This window comes from Centropristis striata, chromosome 22 (genome assembly GCF_030273125.1).
Source record: "Centropristis striata isolate RG_2023a ecotype Rhode Island chromosome 22, C.striata_1.0, whole genome shotgun sequence".
Taxonomy (NCBI): domain Eukaryota; kingdom Metazoa; phylum Chordata; class Actinopteri; order Perciformes; family Serranidae; genus Centropristis; species Centropristis striata.
Genome location: NC_081538.1, coordinates 3,860,199 through 3,886,627, shown reverse-complemented (window position 1 = coordinate 3,886,627; position 26,429 = coordinate 3,860,199). Strand labels below are relative to the sequence as shown.

The window sequence follows — 26,429 nt, the reverse complement described above, 5'->3', positions numbered from 1 at the left end:
ACAGTAAATGTGCTCTATTTTCCACGAGGAGGTTTGCACAAAACTCCTTTTTAAATGGCGATAACAAGCATTTATACATGTACTTGGAGTGGCAACGATTAATGATTACGTTGCGATTTCTTTTGTTTTACTGCTAATGAAGAACAGCAGATGGGTCTCAAAGTCTAAATTTCACAGCATATACCATTAAGACAAATTATGCCTCCGTATTAAGCAGCATGTAATTGTCTACACTATTTGATGCTGCTATTCCTTTGTGTCATAATCACTGATCTTCACCGCCCATTACAGACTCATTAGTAAAGCTGTGAGTCCGACTTTTATTCCAGAAATCTTAGTATTTACTATTCAGTTGACAGCAGAGACAGCCCATTATATAAAATTCATACTTCAGTGACAAACCTTCAGAAATAAAAAGATCTGGTCCACTGAAAATTTGAAAGCTGTTGTGAATGAGAATGAACCAGCAGCGGACAGGTTTGCACCCCTGCTGCTATGATTTCCTTGCCTAAGGCAACGTGCCAGGGAAGGTGTGTGTCTTTGAAACCAAGTTTTAGTGGAGTGGGGGGATTTTTGCTGTGCTGCGTAGACACACAACTGTGAATCTGATAATTAAAACATGGCCAGACAATGATTCAGTAGTAGACTGTAATTCCCATGTATGCTGTTATCACTGAGCAAGCCAAGTAACCTGGATTTTACTCTAATATTAATACATTGCTCCTGTGCGGGATTCTCATTACTTTACTTAAGTAAAAGCAAGATCTAACGCCACCAAGCGCACGTTTCTGTATAGAGTTATGAAAGAATGGAATTCACTGCCTAAAAATATCAAACTCACCACTAACATAAAGCAATTCAAAATACTAATAAAACAGTATTTATCAAAATAAGAAAACATGGTATATTTATAGGTATGTAGTATATTTATATAGATGTATGATATGTGTTATTATAATGTATATGCTGTAGAACGAATGTGTATATACAACATATGTATTATGTGTTAGTAGATTTTGTAATGATGTATACATATATGTAGAAATGTGTGTAATATGGATTAATATGTGAATAATTTTTATTTTTATTATGTTTTGTGTTTTCAACTGTATATTTGATACTGTTGGACCCCAGGAAGAATAGCTGTGGCTTTGCTGCAGCTAATGGGGATCTTAATAATAAACTAAACTAAACTAAACTAAACTCAGAAACACCAAATATTTGCCAGAAAACAATCTATGAAGGAATCCCAGCATGAAGCATCAAACTAGGCATGGCTAAAGCCTTTATGTGGCAGTTTAGGATCAAATAATAGCGGTGGTATCTGTCTTTGCACATCTGCACTTCCCATCTGCACGGAATAACTGAATATACCTTGACTACATTACTCTAAGAGGAAAGACTAATGAGAGAGATAGTCTTGGGTGGAATTAGAGAGAGATAAAGAGATGGAGGGTGGAGAGCACGCTGTAGGAAGATAGAGGAGTAGGCCACTAACGGCGGTAAGGTGGTGATTTGTCTTTGAGGCTCTGTGGTGTTGGTGTTGGCAGCGTCAGCTAAACAAGGCCATCTCATTTCCTGTTGTCTGCAGGAAGCAGCTGTCTGCTACCGCTACTGCTGCTGCTGCTACTCAGAGCCCCTGGTCATCAATCTCCCCCGTTTTAATTGGTCTGCACCACACTGCGACGGGCCAGAAGACACACACACACACACACACACACACACACACACACACACACTGAAAAACACACTGACAGAAATAGGTGCAGAGACATGCAGTAAATGTGCATGCAAGCGATACAAGTGTGCATGCACACTCACGCACATCTGTTGCAAATACACAGAAGCACACCTGCTTTACCTCTGGCTCACTTGCAGATAACCACTAATGAACATGAGACAGAGTATAGATGTATACAGCTTGTTAGGTCACTGGAGGGGTACAGCCTCCCTGATGTGAGTGTTGCCAGTCTCCATGTCTGTTTTCATAAAATCTGTCCATCTTTACAGTCTGGCAGAGTTATAGTTATGACAGTACGGCTGACCCAGATGTTTTGAAGCTTCTACTATTGCCAATTGATGTCCAAATCAGTATTTGAATCCTTCTGGGTTGTTTTTATTATCAAAGAGTGGGAAATTTACCTCCTCCTGTCCATGGACAATGATAAAGAAGTGTTTTAGACTTGCAGATTTTGTTGAATATTTGGGCTTCTTACATAGGTCATCAAGTAGGAAATGTAGGCCGTGATCAACATTGGCGATCGCCAGAATGTGGAGCAGCACCTGGGTGAATCTGTCCACAGCTGACAACTGTTGCGAAACACTATGCTCTCCCTCCAACCAACCCTCAAGGCCTAATCAAAGCTTTGAATATATGCAGGTACAACCCAAATTAATAAAAAAAGCATAAATTAAACAGAATGCAATCATTTTCTAATCCTTTGTGACATATTTTCAGTTGGAAACTGCACAAAGACAATATATTTTATGTTCAAACTGATACAATTTTGTATTTTAAATATATACCCTGAATTCTGAACTTTTTGGAAGTGGGGTTGTAATTCTCAATGAAGCTTCAAAATTATTAACAGAACAGACATGGTATTTAAACCTTAATGCTGCTGATTTTTAAAAGTTTGTATCTACAAAGTTGTATTCCAAGGCAGAATAGTCTAGACATCATCTTTAGTTTTATTATCAAACTAGACATTTCTGTAGCTGCTTCATTAGTACTGAATCACTCCACGAACACAATGGGAGCATGCATAGTGATTTTATTTGGTTATTGGATTATCATATTTATATCCAAACACAACTCTTAAGTTTTGACAGGCATTTCTAACAGCAGAAATGTTCAATTCAACACAGTAGCACAACAGAAGTGTGTTTAATAACATTAACGACAGCTCCCAGTAAGCCATGACAGTTGGTGTGACAGTGAGCCAGCATGCACAGTAGCAGGACCTTGAAACATAAGCAGCTAAATAAAATTAAACCATCATTCAGTTTGCACCTGTGTTTATCTCGGAAAATGGCACGAATTCCGTGAGCCAATTCTGCCAGTTGGTAATTTATTTATTCACCATCTCCAAAAAACGGCTCTTGTGTCTCTAAGGAAGATGCACATAATCCACTAACAATTTTAGGAATAGTTTGCTGATATTTAATTTCCAGACAGAACATTGAAATAAAGCTTTTGGATTCATGACTAGATCACAATTTTTAATCATACTCATGCTTGTTTACCTGTCTTTAGTAGAATCCTGAATCCTAATATCCTGTCACATCCTACAAAAACACTTTTATAAGGGTTATCTGACACAAAGTTTTACCAAGTGGAATTAGTTATAATAATTTCCATATTTGAGAACTTGAGTACTTGCAAAGAAATATCTAATGTAAGAATAGGGTCCAAAATTAGTTGTTGAACTGGACAAGTTGCATGTAATCAATCTACCTGACTCGGGTCAGGCAGAAATAATATTCACAGACAAGTTAAATGTATTGCAGCTGAGGTTCATAAGTTCATATCTTTATTGTCACCCACATTGTCAATGGCAGCACATCACACAATTACCTTTCTTTATTTACGTGTATTCAAGTTTTATCTGTTCATTCTAATAAAAATAGCTGCAACATTATCTAATGTTGCCATGCTAACATGCTGATTTGTCAGCTTGGTTTGTAGAGCGGTCGAGATTGGAAGGTCAGTGGTTCAATCCCTGACCGTGGCAGCCTAATGTTGAAGTATCCTTGGGCAAATTGCTCACAATTGCTGCATTCATCGATTTGTGAATGAATTCCTGATGGTGGCAGGAGGCACCTTGTATGGTAGCCTTGGCCACCAGTATGAATGTGTGTACGTATGGGTGAGTAAGTGCTGGTGAGTGGTCGCTAAGACTGGAAAAGCACTATACAAGTGTAGTCCATTTACCATGTACCATTTGACGACACATGCAGCTACTGTAGCTAAAGTTAATTGCAGGTTTGAATCCAGCTTCCTTCCACAGTCCAATGACATAGAGCTTAAATCAATATGTGCTGTGTGTGAGTGTGTGTTTGTGTGCTTGCATGACTAAATGCGTGTGTGTGTGTGCATGTTTGTGTATGTATACTTACAAATGTGTATGTGGGGGAGGGAGGGGTGGGTTTTGTCATTTTTATTGTTTGTTTTTATTCTTTTTTTTTTTTGTAAAGCACTTTGTGTTGCATTTTTATGTATGAAAAGCGCTATATAAATAAAGTTTGATTTGATTTGATTTAAGTTAAATTGGTAAATCTCTAAATTGCCCATAGGAGTGAATGAGAGCACAAATGGCTGTCTGTCTCTTTGTGTCAGCCCTGCGATAGTTTGGCGACCTGTCCTGGGTATTCCCCGGCTTGGATCGGCTCCAGTCCCCAGCAACCCGAGTTTGGATAAGCGCTTAACGGTTATTGAATGGATGAGCGTGTTAACTTGGTAGTGACAGTTCCAAAGCTCCATATGTTGAACTAATACTGACATCCAAATTGAGTACTTGAGTACTCATGCCCATCCCTAGCAGCCATGTTTTATCTAATTGGAGAGAAATGCCTTGAAAGCCTTTGTGAAGCCTTTCAAGAATGATCTAAAGATACTTATTCTTCATCTTTGTTTTTTTATTTATGTGTAGTGGTCAAGTTTAAGTCTGTGTCCGTGTCATCTGCTCTGGTCTTTACTTGGTTTATGTATTGTGACAGTAGTATGGACCTCTGTTTTATATCCTATTAGCCTCGCTCTCCTAAGTCCTGATTATGAAGCCCATTTATACCTGCTGCTGTAAGCATGTGGACCCACACACACACACACACTCTCACGCTCACTCATGTAATTTACATAATGCATCTTTGCACCTTCCCATGGCACTCCTCTCTTTTGTTCTCTTAAACAAACACACGCTTATGCCCCCATCCCCCACACACACACACACACACACACACACACACACACACACACTCCTCTCACACATGTGCAAACACACCAAAAGCCTTCAGCGTATGTGATGCAGCATCAGGGGCAGGAGCAGGATATAAACAGCAGGGAGTCGAGGCGGAGGCGTGGGCGCTGTGTGTGGGAAGACCATATGCATTTCACCAGGCACTGATGAAAACACACGCCGGTACACTTAATCACACACAGTATTGTCACATTAAAAAACACAAAAAAAAAACAATATAGTCGCCCATCTCTTTCTTTCTGTCTTTGTCTTTCTCTTTCATACTCACACACACACCCATACAGCCAATCCTGTACAGGCTTCAGATGGTACACACCAACTGGAATCTTAATTCTTCCTCAAAACCATTTGTGTTAAAAGAAAAATAGAGAGACTTTAGTCAACTGGTCATGCAGCTGGTGGAGAAAGCTGACACAGTGCCATCCAGTGGCGGTGGCGGTAATTACTGCAAGAACATTAAATTGAAAAGTATATATATTTTCTTAAGCAGAACATCTTTTGGATAAAAAGGTGTTCTGGATCAAGCCGGCAGCCATTGAGAATGTGATCCATCTTCTCAGTTTTTCTTATTCTTTAATGCAGTGCTACAGCGATGTGCTTTGAAACCTCTTGAGTAGGTCTTTATATTCCTACTGTGTGACTTCATTAATTTAAACCCACTGCAAAAATAAGTGACGAGTGTGTATTGGAGTGTGTAATAATTGCAGAGAATCAATATTGAATGTTCAGTTGGATAACAATTAAAAGCTGCCATTTTAGCATTTATTGTCTGATCCGTTGCAATGAAAGCTAATGTTGGTTGTGCCATAAAACCCATAAAGTGTCCCCATCCATTAAAATCCTTTTATGACTTTGAAATCTTCCTGAAGTGGCTGGGTAGTGAGAAGAATTGCACGTAGATAAGTGCTTTCAAGTGCCCCTGGATGTGGTGTATTGATGTATTGACATGTGGCTGTACATTTTTATGTCGGTCCACGAGTGTGTGTGTGTGAGTGTGACAAAGACGGAGTGATTTAGTATGTGCCGCGGACACAGGTATGCACACACATGCCTGTGATCCCTCCATCCCTCCTCCTCTCTCAGTTGGCAGGGGTTCAGTGTGTCCTGTCCTTGGCGTGTGACAGGTCTTTACAGAACAAGCCTCCCTCTCTGGGCGGCGAAATCAGAATTCACCATAGCTGATAGGTTCGTGCCTGGGGGGAATTCTGGGAGATTTAAAAATGCTGAGTCTCTAATCGATCTTAGCACACTCTTATTCTGCTGTCTTTCTTAAATCTTTGTCTTTATCCCATTTCTCTTTCGGCATCATTACGCCGCTGCTGCAGATAGAGATGGATGATGGGATCCCAACCCTTTCCATTTAAAGAAGCATTTGTTACCTTAGGTTTAGTTTCCAGTGGGAAATGAATTCAGAACTGCTGCTATAAAACATCTTTGTCCCTGTCTGTTCTCATTTGTTTCAGCTAGCTTAAAAAAATAAAATCTTTCTGAAGCGGGCTCACTCATTAGCCAATTCGCTGTTGGTATAAATACATTATGCCATTCAGAAATGTTATGTCTTGACGTACATACACATAGGGCATGGCATCTACAATTATCCAGCTCCAGACCCTAGGCTCTGACATCTGTTTCTTAATGACACATAATTACATGCTGTCAAGTGCAATCATCTGCAGTTGCTGCTAAGAAACTGAGTTTGGAGTGTTCCTGGTTCCGCCATGTTGGATCTAGAGGAGCTCAGGGATGGTATGGCAAGCTCTCAAACGTCTGAATTTAAATATCAACCTGGTGTGTATATATTTTTGTACCACTAGACCACTAGAGATGGGATGGACAGCCAGTTTATAGATATTAAGATGGACAATTTGATTCTGTCACTTACAGAAGCACTTACTTACTTAAAGAATGTCATTTTGTGAGGATGTTTTCAGAGACACAAATTCTCACATATGGGAAATTGGAACTAGGGAATGTTTTTGATATTTTTGTAAGAATAAACACATTAAAATTATCTTTTTTTTTTTTTTTTACAAAAAAGTTTTCTGTCATTTCTGCCCACAATTTAAACATTTAAAATTGGGTCTACAATATACTCCATTGTACTTTATGGAAAAACAGTAGACCCATGGCTGCAAGGACTAATTATCATATAATAAGAAAGTGGCTGTATCTCAAACTATAAGGAGCACAAACAAGGACTTGGTATGTATGAACTCATAACAACCTGATTTCAAAGATATGCTCAAATATGCCTTGTTAAAAAAATCATATTCAAAATATATAATAAACACAATGGTAGCATTTGTCCTTAAATTTTTTTTTAAATTAAAATATCCCAACTTTGATGATCTATAAAAGTGAGATTTTTCTTGCGATCCAATATTTCCGATATTGTTCTTTTTGATACTTACCCATCTGTACCAAAGTACTTTAATTGTAATTATTTGACAGAACAAATGTGGCATTTTCCCTTATCATACTACTACCACTAGTCTTTGGGCACAAACTGGTTAAACAACTAATAGCTCTAATTACACACAGCAGTTGCTGTATTTGAACTCAAATATATATCTTAAAGCTAAAACTATGATAAGTCTTATACATATACACAAGTATATACATATAAACGTATGCATTAACCCTACACACTCATGGTTCAGTAAGGTGGCCTGTTGGTTTGACAGATTCTTATATATATGACTATATATAGTCAACTATCTGCTTTAGTGTCATTGAGCAAATAGCTTGATGAATAGCATATATTTATGTACCTTTAGTATGATCAGGAGCTCTCATTATTGTAATCGCTAAATCAATTAGCACCAGCATCACAAACTCAGTCTTTGTCTTCTGTCCTTCTTAATGATCTAATTGTAATTCCTTTCTTGTAATTGACGCCTACTACCACAACCTTTTCTGCATGCCAGTCTGTGTGCACATGTCTGCCACAGTATTTTTAGGCCAGTTGGAAATCGTGTGTGTGTGTGTGTGTGTGTGTGTGTGTGTGTGTGTGTGTGTGTGTGTGTGTGTGTGTGTGTGTGTGTGTGTGTGTGTGTGTGTGTGTGTGTGTGTGTGTGTGTGTGTGTGTGTGTGTGTGTGTGTGTGTGTGTGTGTGTGTGTGTGTGTGTGTGTGTGTGTGCTAGGGTAGATAAGCAGATTATTTAAGGTTATTAAGATTTCACACACAGGGGCGAGTCCACACTGTGTCGTTGCTGCTGTGTCTCTGTAGCTCTTCCATCTCGCTTCTCCTTTGCGACTTGGCTGACACCTCTGCCGCGTACAGCTGCCATATGGTCGAATGGTGTGTTTTGTTATCACCTGGAAATGACACTGACATTGTTAATCGGGTCCAATTATAACAGCCTCATAAGATGAAGCAGACACCATTACTGAATTCTTGTGGTTTAAAGGATTTGAAGCATTAATTAGTTATATGTATATTTTTTTTTTAAAGAAAATTACAGGTGCATCTCAATTAATTAGAATATGATGAACTTCCATTTCCAGTAGTTCAAGTCAAATAGCCCAAACCAAGTGTTGAGTGCATATAGATGGACATACTTTTCAGAAACCAACATTTCCATATTAAACATGCTACTTTAAAATTGGTCTTTTGGAATATTAATTTTGAGACACTGAATTTTAGGTCTTCATCAAATGTAAGCCATAATCATTATAATTAGAAGAACATGAATATATGTGTTTTTTCCACTTTTTTAAAATTGAATTACTGACATACATAAACTTTTCTATGATATACTAATTTATTTATATCCTGTATGCCGTTTATGGATTTGTCTTTCATTCAGAGTCCAATTTTGTTCCATGCACAAAAACATATATTATAATGGTGGATTTTAAATGTACTTATGAATCATTAGCAATAAGACAAATGAATAAAATACTATGTTTTATTTCTGAACGTGTGAAACCACCACTAAAAAATGACAATAGTGTCAATAATGATGCTTTGAAACATATTTTCAAATATATTTTGCATTATTTTAACAAAATTTAAAACGAAATAAAATTATACTATCTCCAGAACACAGTACATTGTTTGTTCACAGTTGAATGTTCTGTGTACATAATCACGAGAATACATTATATTGTATCAGTGGAAAATAAAATCAGAAAAGTCTGGGGAAAAAAAGTATTTCCTTATTTATTTCCCTTCAGGTTACATGCAAATCCCCTCTATTTCAAATGGACTAGTAGGACTGAAAATATCTTGAGTAAAAGCTACAAATATATATATAAATATAAATATATATATGTGATATTTTGACAAGTATTGGTAAAACAAAACAAAAAAACATGTTTACTTTAAACACAAATTATGTACTTTAAAAATATTATTAATAGATTTAAATCTAAAGTCGGACATGCTTGTTGGAAAAGGGAGCATCTCTCTACTGCAGTCCACTTTAGATGATGTGTAATATTCTGATTAACTTATTAATAATTAACTTAATTACTCATTCAAATAAGCCTGTGCATTTGGGTGGAGTCAGGTGACAGCAGTCATAGATTGAAGATCCAGATTGAACAGAGAATCAGAAGGGGTTTAAATTGATTTTCCTGCAGTATGGTTTGCTGTGAAGTGAGTAAGGCCTTTGTGTAAACCAGTGTTACATTGCCCTTTAGAACATATCTGGAATGGGCTTTGACTATTTAGTGTAGAGAGACTTCAGACTTGTTCAAAGAAAGAAAAAAAAAAAAAATGTTCTCCCGCGAACATAAAAGGATCTTCAGCCAGACAAGTAGTCGTGCAGTAGTTCATGATAACTGGTAAAAATGTCAATTTAGACCAATGTAAAGTCAAGCTCAGTTGTAGCCTTGTGAGATCAAATGAGGCTGGCTGTCATTCTTGGTGAGAGGTCAGACTGTCTCACCATGTTTTTGTGTAGGAGGTTTGGCACGGAGTACGAGTTTCTGCGAATGGCCTTGTACAGCCTTTGGTGGTTTGTGATTCATTTGGAAATGAGACAAGTTGATGGCTTTTGAATGGGCGTGTATATATATGTGTGTGTGCGTGTGTCTGTTAACTTGTTTGGTGTCATTTGTTATCACCACCATCATCTTCACCAGAAGCTGTTATTCTGTATGCAGTATGTCACGCCATCAGCGAGGTAGACATTTGGAAGCTGTGGTTGTAATGATAATGAGCTGGGAGAGATGTTCTTTCACGACCCATTTGGAAATCTTTAAGCTCCGCTGTGCTTTGCCCCGTGTTATTTACCCATTTGCATTTTAACCAGCCTTACGACTCTATATTCCAAATGATTTCTCCGAATCCTCTCACAAAACAGTCTGTTTAATGCGTGTTGTCTTGCTCGCTACACTCCTAAAATGCAAATTTGCTGACATGTACTCTTGGGGTTGTGCTAACCATTGCCGGCCCCAGCAGTGCTTTTAGCCCAGTTACCTTGGCTAAACTTCCTCGCAGCACCCATGGGCTCAGTATCCTCGCCGTGAAGGGGCCTGCGGCTCGGCTCCAGATGGCCGTCTGGATAGACAAAGCCGTTTTACTGCCTCGTCCCTGCTACATTACTCAAACGTTATCACCCCTGCCTACAAAAATCCATCTGTGCTCACACGCTAACTTGAAGATCCATCATCTTGACACTTGTATTGAAACAATGACAATAATGACAGCACGAGATGGATCTCAGAACAACACGGAGCACGTTTAAACTGGCAACGTTTGTCCTAAGATCAATTTTTGGAAATGAAGTTGTCAGCAGAAATAGTATTCTTTTTTGTAAAGGAGGAGTGTTTAAGTTCTCTACATATTTAGACAGAGAAGCTGTATATCTGGCCCCCATTGTTTTGCAAGCTTGACGGTTTTAATGAGGCCACAGAAGAGTTTCTCCTACTTAACTTTCTGTTGTGGTGGAGTTTCAGTGGGAATCAATGAAGGATTTAGAATAGGTTTAGGTTCCTCGCTCACTCTCTCTGTCTCTCTCTTGCTCAATCTGACACACAAGGATGCACGGACCCACAAGAACGCACACTCACACGCACTTGCCTCAGCTCTTGCTGACTAATTGGGTACAGATGCTGAGTAGTGTGATTTTACAGCTTGTGCTCCTCATGCGTTTGTCTGCATGCATGCGGGCGTTTTTATGTCTATGCACATGCATGTTTAACTTTCAATAATCAATCATGCACCTTCACTGATCTATACTTCCTGCATAGACTGCTTGTCCCTGGTTGTCTGCAGTGCTGCAGCCTCTTGGTTCTGACTCCCACTGCACATTAGCACACACACACTGTTTCCAAGCAGTGGAGTCTTTCTCCTGCTTGTTATAAATGGCTTTGTCCAACCAAATCACTATCTAGAGTCATCTTTGTAGCTTTACTCCAGTATTATATCCAGTGTCTGTCTGCAGTTTTTCATGTTTTCTCTCATAACATTTCTCTTATTCCTTTTCTTTCTGTTCTCTCTCGCTCTTCTATAAGTTTAGGTCATATATATAATATATACTACAGGTCCTGTAGGTCATAGAATTCTTTTGTGAGTGGTTTGATTTATTTGTGCATTTATATGTGCTGAGCGCTTGAGAAGGCACTCGCTCTTGCATGGTTTGCCCTGTGGTGTGTGTGAGACGAGGCCAGTGACCAATGATTCTCTGACAAACGAGGTGTGTGTGTGCCTCCACCAACCCATACATTACTGTCTGACCCTATCTGACCAACCAGACACCAGCTTTCTTGGGGGAATTCAGAGAGCAGGCACATTGAAGCTCTGATCGTTTTATATCATTAACGCTGTAAATAGCGCTGACATTTGCATTTATTTCCCCATAAAGTTTACTTTCCTTTTCAGATAAACTGTACACTCACATCTGAGAGTTAGTAGAACTAAAGCCTTCCACTAATGGTGCTGAGCAGCTCCACTGGAGCACTTTTACGTTAACTACCTTGCTCAAAGGCACCTTGAGAGTCATACAAAGCTTTCCAAAATGCCTTCCCACTGCAGCTCTTACCCTTCACGTTGCTGTTGGACCCATTGATGCAAGGTTACAGTGTTGCTGGTCACAAGCCTGTGTCTCATTGCTCCTGTGATAACATTTAAAACATTTTGGTGGCGAATTAGCCTCCACCTCACAGGTGGTGTTATGATGTTTGTGTATCCTAGCTGTTCTAAATGTTTGTTTGTCTTCACTGTTCAGGTTCATTCAGGAAATCGAGATGAATATGGGGCCAGGTCAGGCCAAACAGTGCCAGCTCCGAGCCTTCCTCACTTACTACATCAATGATCTCTTCCTCAACCAGGTGAGTGAAATACAGGTGCATCTCAATAAATTAGAATATCATGGAAAAGTCCATTTCCAGTAGTTCAAGTCAAATAGCACCAACCAAGTATTGAGTGCATATAGATGTATATACTTTTCAGAGGCAAACATTTCCATATTAAACATGCTTTTTAAAATTGGTCTTTTGTAATATTAAAAATATTTGAGACACTGAATTTTAGGTCTTCATTAAATGTAAGCCCTAATCATTATAATTAGAAGAAATTAAATAAATTAAGACATGAAATGTTTCATTCTGTGTGTAATAGATCTATATAATGTGTTATTTCCACTTTTTGAATTGAATTACTGACATAAATAAACTTTCTATGATATTCTAATTTATTGAGATGCACCTGTAGATGCCTTGTGTACTGTCTGACTGTATGGCATATCAGCACCCAAAACAAAGCTCTAGTTGAATATAGGAGATTTCCCAGAAAATCACATTTTTCATGAAAAAAAGTGTACGGGACGTATCCTCTTAGACCCCATTCTCTGGACGGAATATTTTTGTCTAAAAACCAAACCAATGTGTCCCCCCAAGGTCCCCATCCTCACAGTCTGTCACTCACTTTATGTTAAAAAACAAAACATATTTTAAGTCAGTTATTGAAAGTCCCAGTCTGTGTCTTTGTACTTAATAACTACAACATTTCCTACTATATTTGATGTTTCATTAGTGCAATTGTTTTGCTCTTAAAAGTCAATTAGCTTAAATGTTGTACTGTTTCCCTTCCAGACTTATTAAAGTTTATAGAACTAGGTACACTAATTGCATAATGCTGGGGACCATTGTACTACTTAATCCTCTTAATATAATACCTGTTTTTATCCAACTACACTTTAATTTCCAAACTCCATAGGTGGTTCTCTTAAATAGCCAGAAGACAGATAGATCATAGATAGATATATTCCTGCTTAACATAAAACACTTCTGCATCTTTTTATGTGTTGTTTTGTTTGGTTTTAAAGTTGCTTTAGGCAAATAAATGTAAACTACTCCTTCATGCACCCACAGGCTTTGACCCTGAGGCTTATTAAGAAATTTCTACCATTAAACAGTGTGTTTTATTTGTTTCGAGGAGCAATATTTTACAACCCTAGTTCCAAAAAGCTGTGATGCTGCGTAAAGTGAATACAATTCAGAAAGTTGATCAGTTTGAACATAAATATATTGTCTTGGTACTGTTTTCAATTGAATATATAATACAACAGATTCACAAGTTATCACATTCTGTATTATTTATGGTTTAAACAACATCACAGCTCTTTTGCAATCAGAGCTTTGAGTTCTAGTGATAAAACAAAACAAAAAGAAGGGCACACTATTTAATATGCTAAAACAGTATGTGAGATTTTTGTTGTATGTCTGAAATCATATAATAAAAACCAGTAATCTAAATTGCATACTATTTCCAGTGAAAAAATAACACCGGAAGCGCTGCTGGCATAAATATCCCATAATGCACTGAACTTGTGGCAATAACATTCATACCAGACAATAGCAGACATCAACAAAAGCATCATTTATTTATTTTACTTCTATTCATAGTCCATGGAGCATGTGAGAAGTCTTACTTTAGGTGGTATTTCCATTCAAGATGACCAATTTAATGTGAACCTCTGTCACTGAACCTTTAGGTGCGAACAGAGATCAACAAGGAAATTCAGGCAGTGAGCAAGACAGCCGACCCTTTGAAGATCCTTGCCAGCGCTGATACCATGAAGGTTCTGGGCGTCCAGAGACCCCTGCTGCAGGTGAGGAACATCTAGCTTCTACATTCTCCAGGCACCAAAAACAGACTTTAGAGAGAGAGAAATGTGGACACCAGAAGCATCACATGTTGGACTGAGAATTGATGGTTAAAACTGAGAGCAGCCTTCCACTTTTGGTTACACAAGTTCACACACATGCGGGCACAGTATCTGTGTAGAACAGGGGTGGCCAACCTGTGGCTCCAGAGCCTTATGTGGCTCTTTAGGCCGCCTGCAGGGGCTCCCCGTGGCTGAGACAAAAAAAAAAGATATACATATTTTTACATTAAAATGTTCATTTATCAATGGTGTAGACCAAAAGCTATTTGTATTCCTAAAATTGTATAGCCTTTTTACAGCATATTAAAAAAGACATTTAAGTCAACTAAAACGTGCTTCATAGCTTACGAAAGTCTCCGGCCCGCGCCTTAACTTTTAAGTTTTGCCAATTTTGAGTTTAGTTTTGAGTTCCCCGAGGTTGACTAGTTTTCAAAATCATATTAATTAATGCTCAATATGACTATTAATAATGTTGGTAGGCTAATTTAGACTTATTAGGCTTTTTAATTTTCATTTTAGGCTCAATATAAGGTTTGCGGCTCCATTCCGCGATTTTCTCCTTTTTTTTGGCCAACAGTGGCTCTTTAGTTAGTAAAGGTTGCCCACCCCTGGTGTAGAATATCCGTATTTGAGCAGTAAGAGAGTCTTAAAAAACCCACACTGCCTGTTTGTTTGGCACTGGTTCCCCTTTGTACCCCTGTTCAATGGAGGAGGGTTCTCTTGAGTACACTCACCTTGCAGTTCTCTGATCTCAATTGGTTCAGGAGCACACACACACACACATGTTCACCCTCTGTTTCGCTCTCAGATCATTACACCCACCCTGCCACCTATCTCACTGGATCATAATTGCGGCTGAAATAGTGCTTGATCTTTCAGTTTGTAGCCGTTGCTAACTGATGGTTATATAACTTCACACACATAGGCTCTTGTATCCACCGTTCTCCGTTTTCCCACAGCCATTTTCTCCTGAAAGCAAGTATGTGATTACGATGGCTGACCAACCCAGAGAAGTAGAGAGTTTTTGACTCATGACACACACACCATGACTGTGTGTCGCTGCACGACCACGCTAACAGACAAGGAATACAGCTTTGCTTTGTTGTTAGTATTTGTGCTTATTTTAGAGATGTATTTCTATTCAGTGCAAGCTGTGTGTGTGTGTGTGTGTGTGTGTGTGTGCAAGAAAACATTTGTCTGTGTCTACGTGAGAGTCATTATTTCCCTTGAAAAGGGTCTGTTTACTCAAACCGCATCAAAACCACATTTCCTCTCTAACTTCTCCTGGTATTTTACAAATCAGAGTTTGATTTTTGGGTGCTCTTTTCAGACATCCACCTCTGAAATGTGTGCTGCCACCTAAACACAACAGAGGTGAATGGAATTTCACATGTGGAGCACAAATTAAATTTGAAAAATGTGTCCAAAGAATGAATCCGGATAAAAAAACTGTTAAACTATGCTATGAACTCCAAACTTAACAAAAATTAACTGATATTGACTGCCTCATTGAGTGCACCACATTTAACCACAGACTCATCTTGCTTATTTTGGCAGCCTTTCCTATTCAACACAGGCTCATGGCAGGTTGAAGATTACAGCAGTGCCAGAGTCAAGATCCAGACAGTTGGCATGCTTTTTTTGTGTGTCTCAGCTGTCAGATATTCCGAATTTTTTGGTGGAGTATGGCTCTCTTTGTCTACAATATTGTAAAACTGTATGTTTCTCATGCACCTGTATCTGTGTGATGTGTGTAAGTGTGTGTTTGTCCACGCAGTTGTCAAGAAGGAGTGTCCCAGAGAGGTAGTTTGTCTGTGCTGTGGGTGTTTGTGAAGCAGACCTTGGATATATGTTTGCCTGTGTGTGTGTGTGTGTGTGTGTGTGTGTGTGTGTGTGTGTGTGCTTTGCTGTGTGTTTGTTTCTGCCAGAGCCTTCCTGTCTGTGTGCCTGGTTCTCTCACAGGGAGGGAACAGCGGTGGCAGATCATTACAGAGAGAGAGACCGTGGGCGTTTGGAGTTCAGCAGGGTTTGTTTACGGCTCGGGCCCCTCCTTAACGAGCAGTGCAGCATCTTGCTAATTATGCTGCTGTGGCTAATGAGCCTTTCTGCTGATAGTGGGGAGTGCAATAAAACACTCCTTTTGTTTGGGCTTTTTGCCTTTTTTAATTGGGCTAAATAAAAGAGCCTTGCGCTCTTCTTCTCCTGCCATTCACATTCTCGGGTCAGGATGGCATTTGTGTGTGTTTTTGCCACTTTTTCATGTGTGTATTTGTATTCATGCAAGTGTGTTTTGCTACCTGTGTGTGCTTGTGTTTTGGGTCTCCAATTTGAGAGCCGTCCCACTGTTTTCTTTGATGGCCTTCATCCACAGTGCCACTGTTATGACAGACTGCTCTCTTCCTCAGTGTGTCGTTTTTATTCACTTAGTTGTCATGAGAGCTTTTGATAAAGGGGTTTGACACCTTTTTATCCTGAAAGTATAAACTAAAGTAGGTTTTGAACTGGGTTTGCACAAAGCATTTTCCGTCAGGAGCTTCTAACTGGCCAGGTGGTGAATCTACCAACTCTGTGAGTGCAATGGATAATTAAAGATTATAGTGACAGTACTATATAACGGTTGCTAGACTTTTTAATAATGGAGCAGATGTGGTTGTGTGTGTGTCTTCGTCGCCACATATCTTTGAGTGCATGAGAGCATGTCCGTGTGCACACATTGATTGTATGTGCTCCCTTAAAGTGCCATGATACTTTCTGTGCCAGGTGTTATCAGAGGGAGACACACACTGCTGGCATCAGAGCCGGCGTGGTTGACAAGAGGGAGGGAGCTCAATATTGCTACACCACATTAAACACACTCTCTTATACACCTTGGCTGCAGCCACATACGGAAAACCATAGGGGAGCACATTTTATAGACGCATCTGCTCTCTGCAACCACTGAAGCACAAAGTGATGTGTGCAGTAGCTGGAATTGGAGGAAGACACCAGTGTTAAGCATGTGCGGTTTGTATCTTCAGGAATAGAGCTGAGGAGTTTAGAGCCAAACAGAAATGTAACAACACACGCATATGCCGCTGCACTAGGGGTGTGCCATATCGTATCGTTCACAATAATATCGGTATATTTTTTTTATGGTTAAAAAAAATGCATATCATGATATTGGCAACGTTCCTACTTCTTGATATAGTGGTTAAAGTTGTTTTAATCACAAAAAGCTACTTACTCCCTGTCGCTAAACACATGCAGCTTTCAAAATAAAAGCACGGTGTGTTAAGAGAATCCACCACAGAATTTACAAGAAGACTGTCAAAATAAGATGCCTTAAATAAAACATATTCTCCTTTACAAAATTTCATTAAAATATGCCCCCGGAACCCCTAAATGGTTATTTTTATTACTTGCTCATATTCAAGAGTCAAGAGTAAAAAAGATTTGTTTGGCAACTGTTGAGATTTGCACTTCAAACTACATTTTAGATTTTTAATTATTTAAACAGACAAAAAAATCATATTTTTTATATCTTTTTAAGTATTTCCTAATATCGTCAAGAATATCGTTATCGCAAAAATAGCCTGCAATATCACGATATTCTTTTAGGGCCATATCGCCCACCCCTATGCTGCACATAGATATTTTTTAATAAAAGGCATGGATAAGCAGTTTGCCATAACTCTATCACTGCTTTTATCTGAAATGTATATTATTTTCTGACTTTCTGCTGTTTGATATGAGATCTACTTTTGCTACCCCCCTCACATCACGAAGAGAATATTTATAGATGCATTTCCATAGCATTAACTTTTGGAGTGGACCCCTATTATTAAATACATTTATGTTTTATGAAAACTCTGACCCATTGTCAGTGATATCTCACCAGTAGGAATGGACAAAGTGACTTTGTGGAAGCACTGGACAGGAGTCAAGGTGAATACCAGGCCTTAGGTTTGCTTAAACAGCCCATAATAAGCAATACACATGCAGTCTGGGCATAGGTTAATAAATAATATCGATACGGGTGATGATTTGCCTATCACTATGCACCAGCGGTGTCGAATACTGCATTTATGTATCATATGCATACATTACATAATAATGATATGATTATGAGGCTGACACTGGCTATATATATTGTCCACTAGGAGCATGAGATAAGGGCTGACTGGGCCAGTATATAGTTCAGTGGGAAAGGTTAACGTCCATTCATGTGTCTGTGTGATAGCATAGTCTGGGCTGATAAGTCTGGAGAGGAGCAGGTGTTATAGAAAGGAGAAAGGCAGCGAAGCCACAAATCAAAGGCCTCTCTCTTTATTTATTTATTTTTCAGTTTTTTTTGCTTTGATATTAGAGGTGCACCATAAGGCCAAAAAACATCTATCAAGGTATATTTATAAGTTTATGTAACAGGAACAGAATCTATCATGCTAAAGTTTTCTGCTATTTTTTTTTTGTCGATTAAATTAAGTCATTGTTTAAGATAGCCCCACTGCTCTTCATCACATTTGATCATTTTCTTCTTTTACTTACCACAAATCAAAAAAACAACAACAACAACTGCCTAACATGAGACAACACTTGAGTTAAAAACAAGACTCAAAAATTAAAAATAATTTCAAAAATGGAAATTTGAAGGTCCCTGAGAACAACAATCAAGTGTTTCAGGTTTTAAGATGAACAGGATGTCTCCCACTGCTCTGTATTTACATCTTTACTCAATAAATGCAATATAAAAGCCGGATGCCTCACCCAAAGATGGAGCTTATTTAGTTCAATGATAATTGTTTGCCAAAAACGTTTTCTAGCTTCTGGCTTTACTTCCACATTTTGCAGCCCACTGTAAATGGGCTGCAGTGTTTCTTAACCCATTGACGCCTAAAACACCTGTAAAACCTCTGGGCGATTTTAAAATAAGCCCCTAAAATCTGAAGTTTTTCTGGAAATTCAACAGAAGTGTCAACGCTTCTACTAAATCATAGATTTTTCAGCCTCTGTAGCAGATAGAAATGAAATTCAAAAAGTATTTGAGAGCTTATACAAATACTACAAAACAACGTATCCGCTTTCCAGGCTTCAGTGGGTTAACTTCCCCAACCTGCAAGTTCCTGCATGGCCCATAGACTTTACATCGTGATGATATCACATATTTTCTAGGCTCAAGGCTCATTTAAATATAAAACCTTCATAGTAAATTTGATAGTAGATAGAGTCATAATTCACCTTATTTGTAGTTTGAGAAAAGATTTTTCTCCTGGGTGAAAGTCGGATGTTTCTTCGACCCATCCATCCGCCCCAACTGCGACTTCTGCCATTTCAGTTACTACTGTGCCCGCTAGAGGGTGCAGTCTAAAACGTAAATATCGGTCTTATTTTGCTGCCTGTACAATCATTTTTGAGTGAAGACCAGTCTCAAATATTGGCTGCAATATTACTGTATCTAGTTCTATAACACATCCATACTCCACTCTCCTCCTTCATGCCATCCCAAATCGCGTTACCCAGTGAGAGGGCACAAGAATGGCAAGATCACGCAAGAATAGCTACCTGGATGGAAATGGAAAGTGTTGCTACATGTCTACCTGTGGACATATTTCTACTGTCGCAGGGTATATAATATCATTTCGCCCAACCATATTTGATATCCGGCTTTCTTTGTAGCTTGTTTGATGTCTATGTTGCTCTCTACCTTATTTCATTCTTGTTTTTCTTTCCTTTTTTTCCCCCCCCACGGGCTGGACTCCCAACAGCATAGCAACACACCAACATAAACGCTGTTAGCCCTAGCAGTGCAGTGCTATCTGTCCAGCTTTGGTGCTGCCACTGATTGATTCATTTAATTAGAGTTAGATCGAGGGAAAACAGAAGGGGGGCAGAGAGAGAGAGAGATGGGGAGTAGAATAGAAGAAGAAAGTGGGATAGGGAGGGTATGGTCACTCTGCTGGATAGCTCTGGAGATTGGCTCCATTAATCTTGGTAGAACCCCCCTATGTTCCCTTTACACGCTCACTTTGTGACACACTAACATACGAGCATACACACAATGCAGCTCTGCACAATGAGACAAACGCACCAAAACAACAACTAGGCGACCACATTTCTCCGTCCAGACGAGAGCGGCGTCGAGGCACCTGCTTGCCCACTCCGCATGGCGAGCTCGTGTTTGTGAGTGCGGATGAATTGTTTGTGTTCTGCTTGTTTACTTCATCAGCCAAGACCACATCAGAGCCATAATTACATTACACAGTGGTTCTCTCTGTTCCAGCTAAGTATCATTCAGCTTTGTCCCCAGTGTCTCCAAACAATAGCCGCTAACTAGCCCTTTTGTATCAGCGTGTGTGTGCGCGCATTAAGTGTCCCAGCATTCATTATTCATACGTGCATGTATTTGTTTTGGGGTGTTTGTATGCACACAAAACTTGCCTCGGAGCCACATAAAGACTGATTTCATTCACTCTCTGTCAGCTGCCAGAGCGCTCGCTGTATTGCAGATACATTCAGCTGCCAATGGCCTGCTAATGATGTTGACCTTTTAAATTTCATATTCACATGTAGCTTTGTGAGTGAGGAGTGTGGAAACGGGCACGTATACACGTGTTACCCGCGCATGCACACACATGCGCGCATCCACCTCCAGAAGCTGTAATGACACTGACCTTTTTATTTGTGATGATGTGTGTAGGCAATGTTTATTTGCGGGGGGCTGATCGCTTCCTGTTGATTGGCTCCCTGCTGCCCCCCCAACCAACAAACAACACCCCGCCATCACATATCCACACACACACACACACACACACACACAAACAGTGCAGATTAGAGCATGGGGAGGGGTAGAGGGGGCTTCTCTTTATTAAGGAGACTCTCAGCACCCTGCTCCCATCAACAGGCACAGCAATCACAGCACAATACACCTGTTAGCTGCTTCAGCCGTGCCCTGTGATTGGGGCACAAGTGGGAGTAGGAGAAAGGAGGAAAGAGGGTATAAAGGTGGTTTGCACACACACTCACCACCCCCACACATAGACGCACAACAAACATTACCAAAAACAAAATCAGAAGCCATTCCAGTGTTCGCGAGTAAAAACAGAATGTCAGTGAAACTGCTAAAACAGCCATTTTAATTCTGCCCAAATCGGCCCGTTCACGGTAAAATAAATAATCCAAATGCTTTTCCATTTAGTCCAAATGTTTTCTGGATCCCCCTATGACATTATCTGTCATGAAATGGATTGCGCCTAAGCATCCAGTCGACAATTTTACAGCTGTTAAGAATTATCAAGGAACGAGGCACCTCAATAAAAAAAAAAAATACCACTCTTACTCGCAGCAATTTTGGCTGCACTTGAAACGAGTCCCTCCAATCTCCTTTTCCCTCCTCTACCAAGAGAGACAAAGTTGTAATCACTAAGGCAATGTGGTGGTTTCCAGATATTATTTGATTCTGTGTTCTCATTTTGGCCTTGCTTGAACTGCAATGATGCGCAGTATCTCAAACTGGTCAGATCCACGCTTATGTTCCTAAAAGGTTGAGAAGAGGTTGCAGGATGAAAGGATAAGTTTACTTACTTCTCATTGCTCGCTCTTTTAGTTCTCCTGTCCTCATAACCTTCTCCTGAAGTTGCAACCACCAATCCTCCTACTACAGCTTAGCAGATCAATAGTAGTTACCACACAGAAGTGGTGTACATCATCTGAAAGCTGAGAAAGAAGATTGCTCTGTCAAGTTCTTATAGCCTAATATATGTAATAAAAATGTGTTAGTTAATCAAGTAATTCATAAATTGAAATTGTGAAAGTATATAAGGGCTTAAAACATTATGATGGAAGTATATATTCCTATGGGCAGCCATAGAGCACATTTTCATTCAGATATCTTGAGGTCAGAGGTCAAGGGGCCCCTTTGAATATGGACTTTTTTTGTTGTTGTCAAAATAAATTTGGAGCATTATCTTCTCTGTAAATTGATATCTGAGTCCGCTACAGGCCCTGAAAATTTTAAAGTTGTCCAGCAGGTGTTTTTACATATTGTACATATTTTTCCTACTGTTTGTATGATGACTCATTCTATTTTTCATATTTTCTATTTATGCTGCTGTTTTATTGACTCAAAGTACTTGTTTCCTTCATATTTATTTATATTTATTAATTTGTTGTTTTGCACCAATACACCACAGCAAATTCCTTGTATGTGAAAACCTATATTTGGCAATAAAAAATATTCAGATTCTGATTTATCATTGATATAACATCATTGCTATTATTATAACTTTGAAGGTACTATGTTTAATGAGTAATTCACACATATTAATCATGTAGCTTAAAAAAATGACACTAGGCACTAAATCTGCTGAACTAAAAGGCTATTTTAGTCAAGCCATTGCCACATTATGTGGTTGATTAATTGAATTTGAATTGAATTAGATGAAACTCTTCTTGTGCTAGTGCCCCTGTCTGATTGACATTTTAGTATATTTGAGTCATTTATTAACTTTTATTTACCAGTAGATTTGAACGGTTTCATATAGATAGATAGATAGATAGATAGATAGATAGATAGATATACTTTATTCATCCCAAGCTGGGAAATTACAGTGTAGCAGCAGCATTACACACAGAGACAATAACAACACAATTAAATAATTAAATAAAAAGAACAACCTAGGCATACTTCAAGCAATAAAATATAAAAATACAATAAAATGTAATGTAAAAAATAAAAATTAAGTGTCTAAAGAAGGAGTATGTATTAAGGAGTAGTATTCTAGTGCAGAATAAATATGAATATACAGTATAAAAATGTTGGTGCTATGAAACAAATAAGGTGCAATGAACAGTGTGCATAAAAAACACATAAAGTGCATAACGACGGTATGTAATGAACCAGACTATTATTTGTTATTGTACAGTGAATATGTTTTTAAATATACAGATTTTTATAAATCTGTAGGTAGTTTAAAAGAGCAAATCGAGCATTGGGACTAATAATCATATAAGTTAGACACCATTTGTTTAAGCCTTTTCAAAGAAGTTTTTTGCTGTTTTTCTGGTACAATAATGCAGAAGAAGTCACTTTTTTCTTTTTCTAAATTGACTCTGATAAATTCCATGACTATCTTACGAGTCTAGCTCACCTCAAAGCCTTTTTTCTCTTCTGCCTCCTTTCTCAGCGCTCTAGGTGTAACAATCCCCACCACCCACCTTCGCCCGGTTATCTCACACCAAACACATACACTCCTGAGGCTGGCGCCCAGCTGCCCTGGGCCTCCAACCTGCCACGCCACGGAAATCTTCCTTCCTCACAAATGCGACACAGCTGTGCTTTGTTTATGCCGTTTATATATTTATATCAACGCGCTAGATATATATTACATTTAATATGTGTGTTTGTGCTTGTCTGTGTGTATGTAGTGGAAGAGAAAGCTTTAAAAAAGAGTGAAGAAAACAGACGCACCGACTGCAGCCTAAGGTAGTACAGGTTTGCACCATGCAGCGCTACCCCTGACAGAGTCTCTGTGTGTAACAAGACATAATCTTTGCCTTTGGAGTGAGTGAGTTAGAGAGAGAGAAGTTGAAATGTCAGCTCTACCACAAACATGCCCTTTGGTTTGAAAGAAGGTAGGAAAGAAGGTTTTTGGCTGCAGGCGTCTGATAAAAGTTGCAGCTTGAATTTTTAGAAGCAAGTTAATGCTCTGAATTTGCAAATGACAATCGTTGTGGTGCTGTGAACACACATGGTGTTGTGTGTGGGTCTTTGTGCACATGTGTTAGTGCATGTGCACTGATACAATGGCTCCATATGGGCCTAATGGGGCACTGAGAAGAACATACCCCCCTCACAGGACGCATCGAAGTGCATTTTAAATACCCTTTCACTTTCTTATACAGAGTTATATTCACTCACACAAACCAGTGATGGCCGGGTCTATGTGGTTGGAGCTGCAACAATAAGTCAACTAATCGATTAGTTGGATGACAAGAAAATAAAAGCCAATTATTTTGATAATTGTTGAATTGTTAATCTATTTTAATCAGTCGTTTTCATGCAAAAATAGCAGAAAATGCCGTTTTTAGCCTCTCAATTATGGAAATTTCCTACTTTTTTTCTGTTTATATTATATAAAATGGACTATCTTTGCGTTTAGAGGGACAAAACAAGACATTTAACATCACCTTTGACATTGACAAATGGGGGTTGACACTATTTTCTGACACTTTATACAACCCTGATCCCAAAAAAGTTGCCACATTGTCTAAAACATGGCATTTATTCCATTGTACAAAGACGGTTTATTTTATGTTCAAACTGATAAACTTGTTTTTGTAAATGTACACAGAAATTTATTAATTCTATTTTATATTTATATGTAACAAAGCATCCCAACTTTTTTAGAATCAGGGTTGTTAACCAAGCAATTAATCAATTAAAAATAGGCAGATTGATCAAAACTGCCGGTAAATGATACTTACAGCCCTTTGATTTATCATTCAAAATATCTGATGATAATAAGTAACAAATAAATCTAGAAAATGGGAAAGACACCCCTCTGACATCCATCAGACATGATGTTACAATACTGGTTGTTAAAACACCAAGAGGATCATGGAGTGATTAATTAAATGAACTTTTGGCTTACTATTATTAAATATGAAGTCTTTGGTGATTCCTTGGATCAGCCTCTGCAAAAGCTCCATATTTTACCCTGCGTTTGTGTTTTTGTGTGGGTGTGAAACGGGCGTATGTAATATAGAAGCCCATCTGTAGTCAGCCAAGTGTGATATTGCTCCTCATCTCTCAATTAGAACACTTACAAACACTGCATTAAGCTTTGCATTAGAAGTGATGATGGCGGAGGTGAAAGAGAGGATGCGTTCTTATAATAACTCAATTTTCTCCACCCGGAAGCTATGCATACTGTTCTATTTATTTAGTAATATGTTTTTAATGCTAGACCGAGAACGTCAGAGCTAAATCAATGTGTGCATCATTATTTCTTGTCCAAAATAGATAATTTAATGCTTCCCAGCTTCAGTCCATCCAGAATTCAATTTGCAGATTTTACCCAAATTTGATATAATAATGGCTATACTTACTATGCACTTACATACTGGTGATTGGTGACTTCCAGGTCATACGCTGTAAGAAGAGCTTTAATGCATGTATGAGAAGGTGAATCTGCAAAAAAAATAACAATGGAGGTTCGGCAGTTCATTGACTGTCAATGTTATTAAATCATAAATTTTAATTCCCTGTGGTACTCCTGAAAACTGTAAATTAATTAATTTAAAGGCCAAGAAAGAAGAGTATTTCTCCAGATTTTAGATAACAATCCCAAGCTTACTGAGTGAAATCCCATGAGGGTTCTGGGCCATGTTTTTTTTTTTTTTTTTTTTTGGTGACATTATACACACTTCAGTAGACAAAAGCACACCGCCTTGATGTCAGAGCTTAAACAAACTTGAATACAAACTCCCGCCCATGCACACACATACAAAGAAGCATGTGTCGTGGTTGAGTAGTCACAAGCATGAGGGCCATCCGGTGTGTGTCAGGGGAGTCTTTGGAGTGTTTCGCGTCTCTGACGTTGATGAATGATCTGTCAAGACAATGTCCCACTCATGCCCAGCTCCCCCTTTACACAGGAGAGGGGACAGCCTGTGTGTGTGGGTGTGTGTGTGTGAGAAAGTGGGGAGCCAGAGGTTATCCTGGCATGTGTTCTTGTTTGCGTGGGTGTGCGCAGTTGTGTACACGCACTGCTGAGTATGTATTATTTTGGCATCCCTCGGTCAGACATGTGAATGGCATGGCATAGGCATTACACGAGTCAGCGGTTTGGGGTCAGGGTGTGAGTGAAATGGTAAAGAGCACAAGGTTAAACACTCTGACCCCCGCACAACCTTGAGGGGGAACCCCACTATTTTAATAGGGAAAATCCATGATCCGTTTCCGATTCAAACCTGAGGCCCTCAGGTCCCCCCCCTCTCCACTTCAACAGCATAAAAAACACACAATACCTTATGAAATTAACTGCCAATCACACACAACATGCAATAATTCAATTCAAATCTGAGCACCTTGACCTTGCTAAACTATAAGACAACAAGAAATCAGATATAGGGTAAAAAATAGCTACAAAATCTGTAAAAAAAAAAATGTTACATTGCTATAGTTTCATTTAGCAGATAGTTTTATCCAAACAACATAGAGTACAGGCCAAAAGTTTGGACACACACCTTCTCATTCAATGCGTTTTCTTTATTTTCATGACTATTTACATTGTAGATTCTCACTGAAGGCATCAAAACTATGAATGAATATATGGAATTATGTACTTAACAAAAAAGT

General features: G+C 38.8%; 1 protein-coding gene across 1 annotated transcript in view; it reads left to right on the top strand.

Annotated features, from left to right (window-relative positions):
• The window catches only part of exoc4 (exocyst complex component 4), a 164,953-nt gene that overhangs the window by 87,157 nt on the left and 51,367 nt on the right, over positions 1-26,429 (top strand). The window contains exons 12-13 of the mRNA XM_059325790.1: positions 12,155-12,257; positions 13,922-14,038. Coding sequence (XP_059181773.1) covers positions 12,155-12,257; positions 13,922-14,038 — 220 coding nt within the window. The remainder of the gene's footprint in view (positions 1-12,154; positions 12,258-13,921; positions 14,039-26,429) is intronic.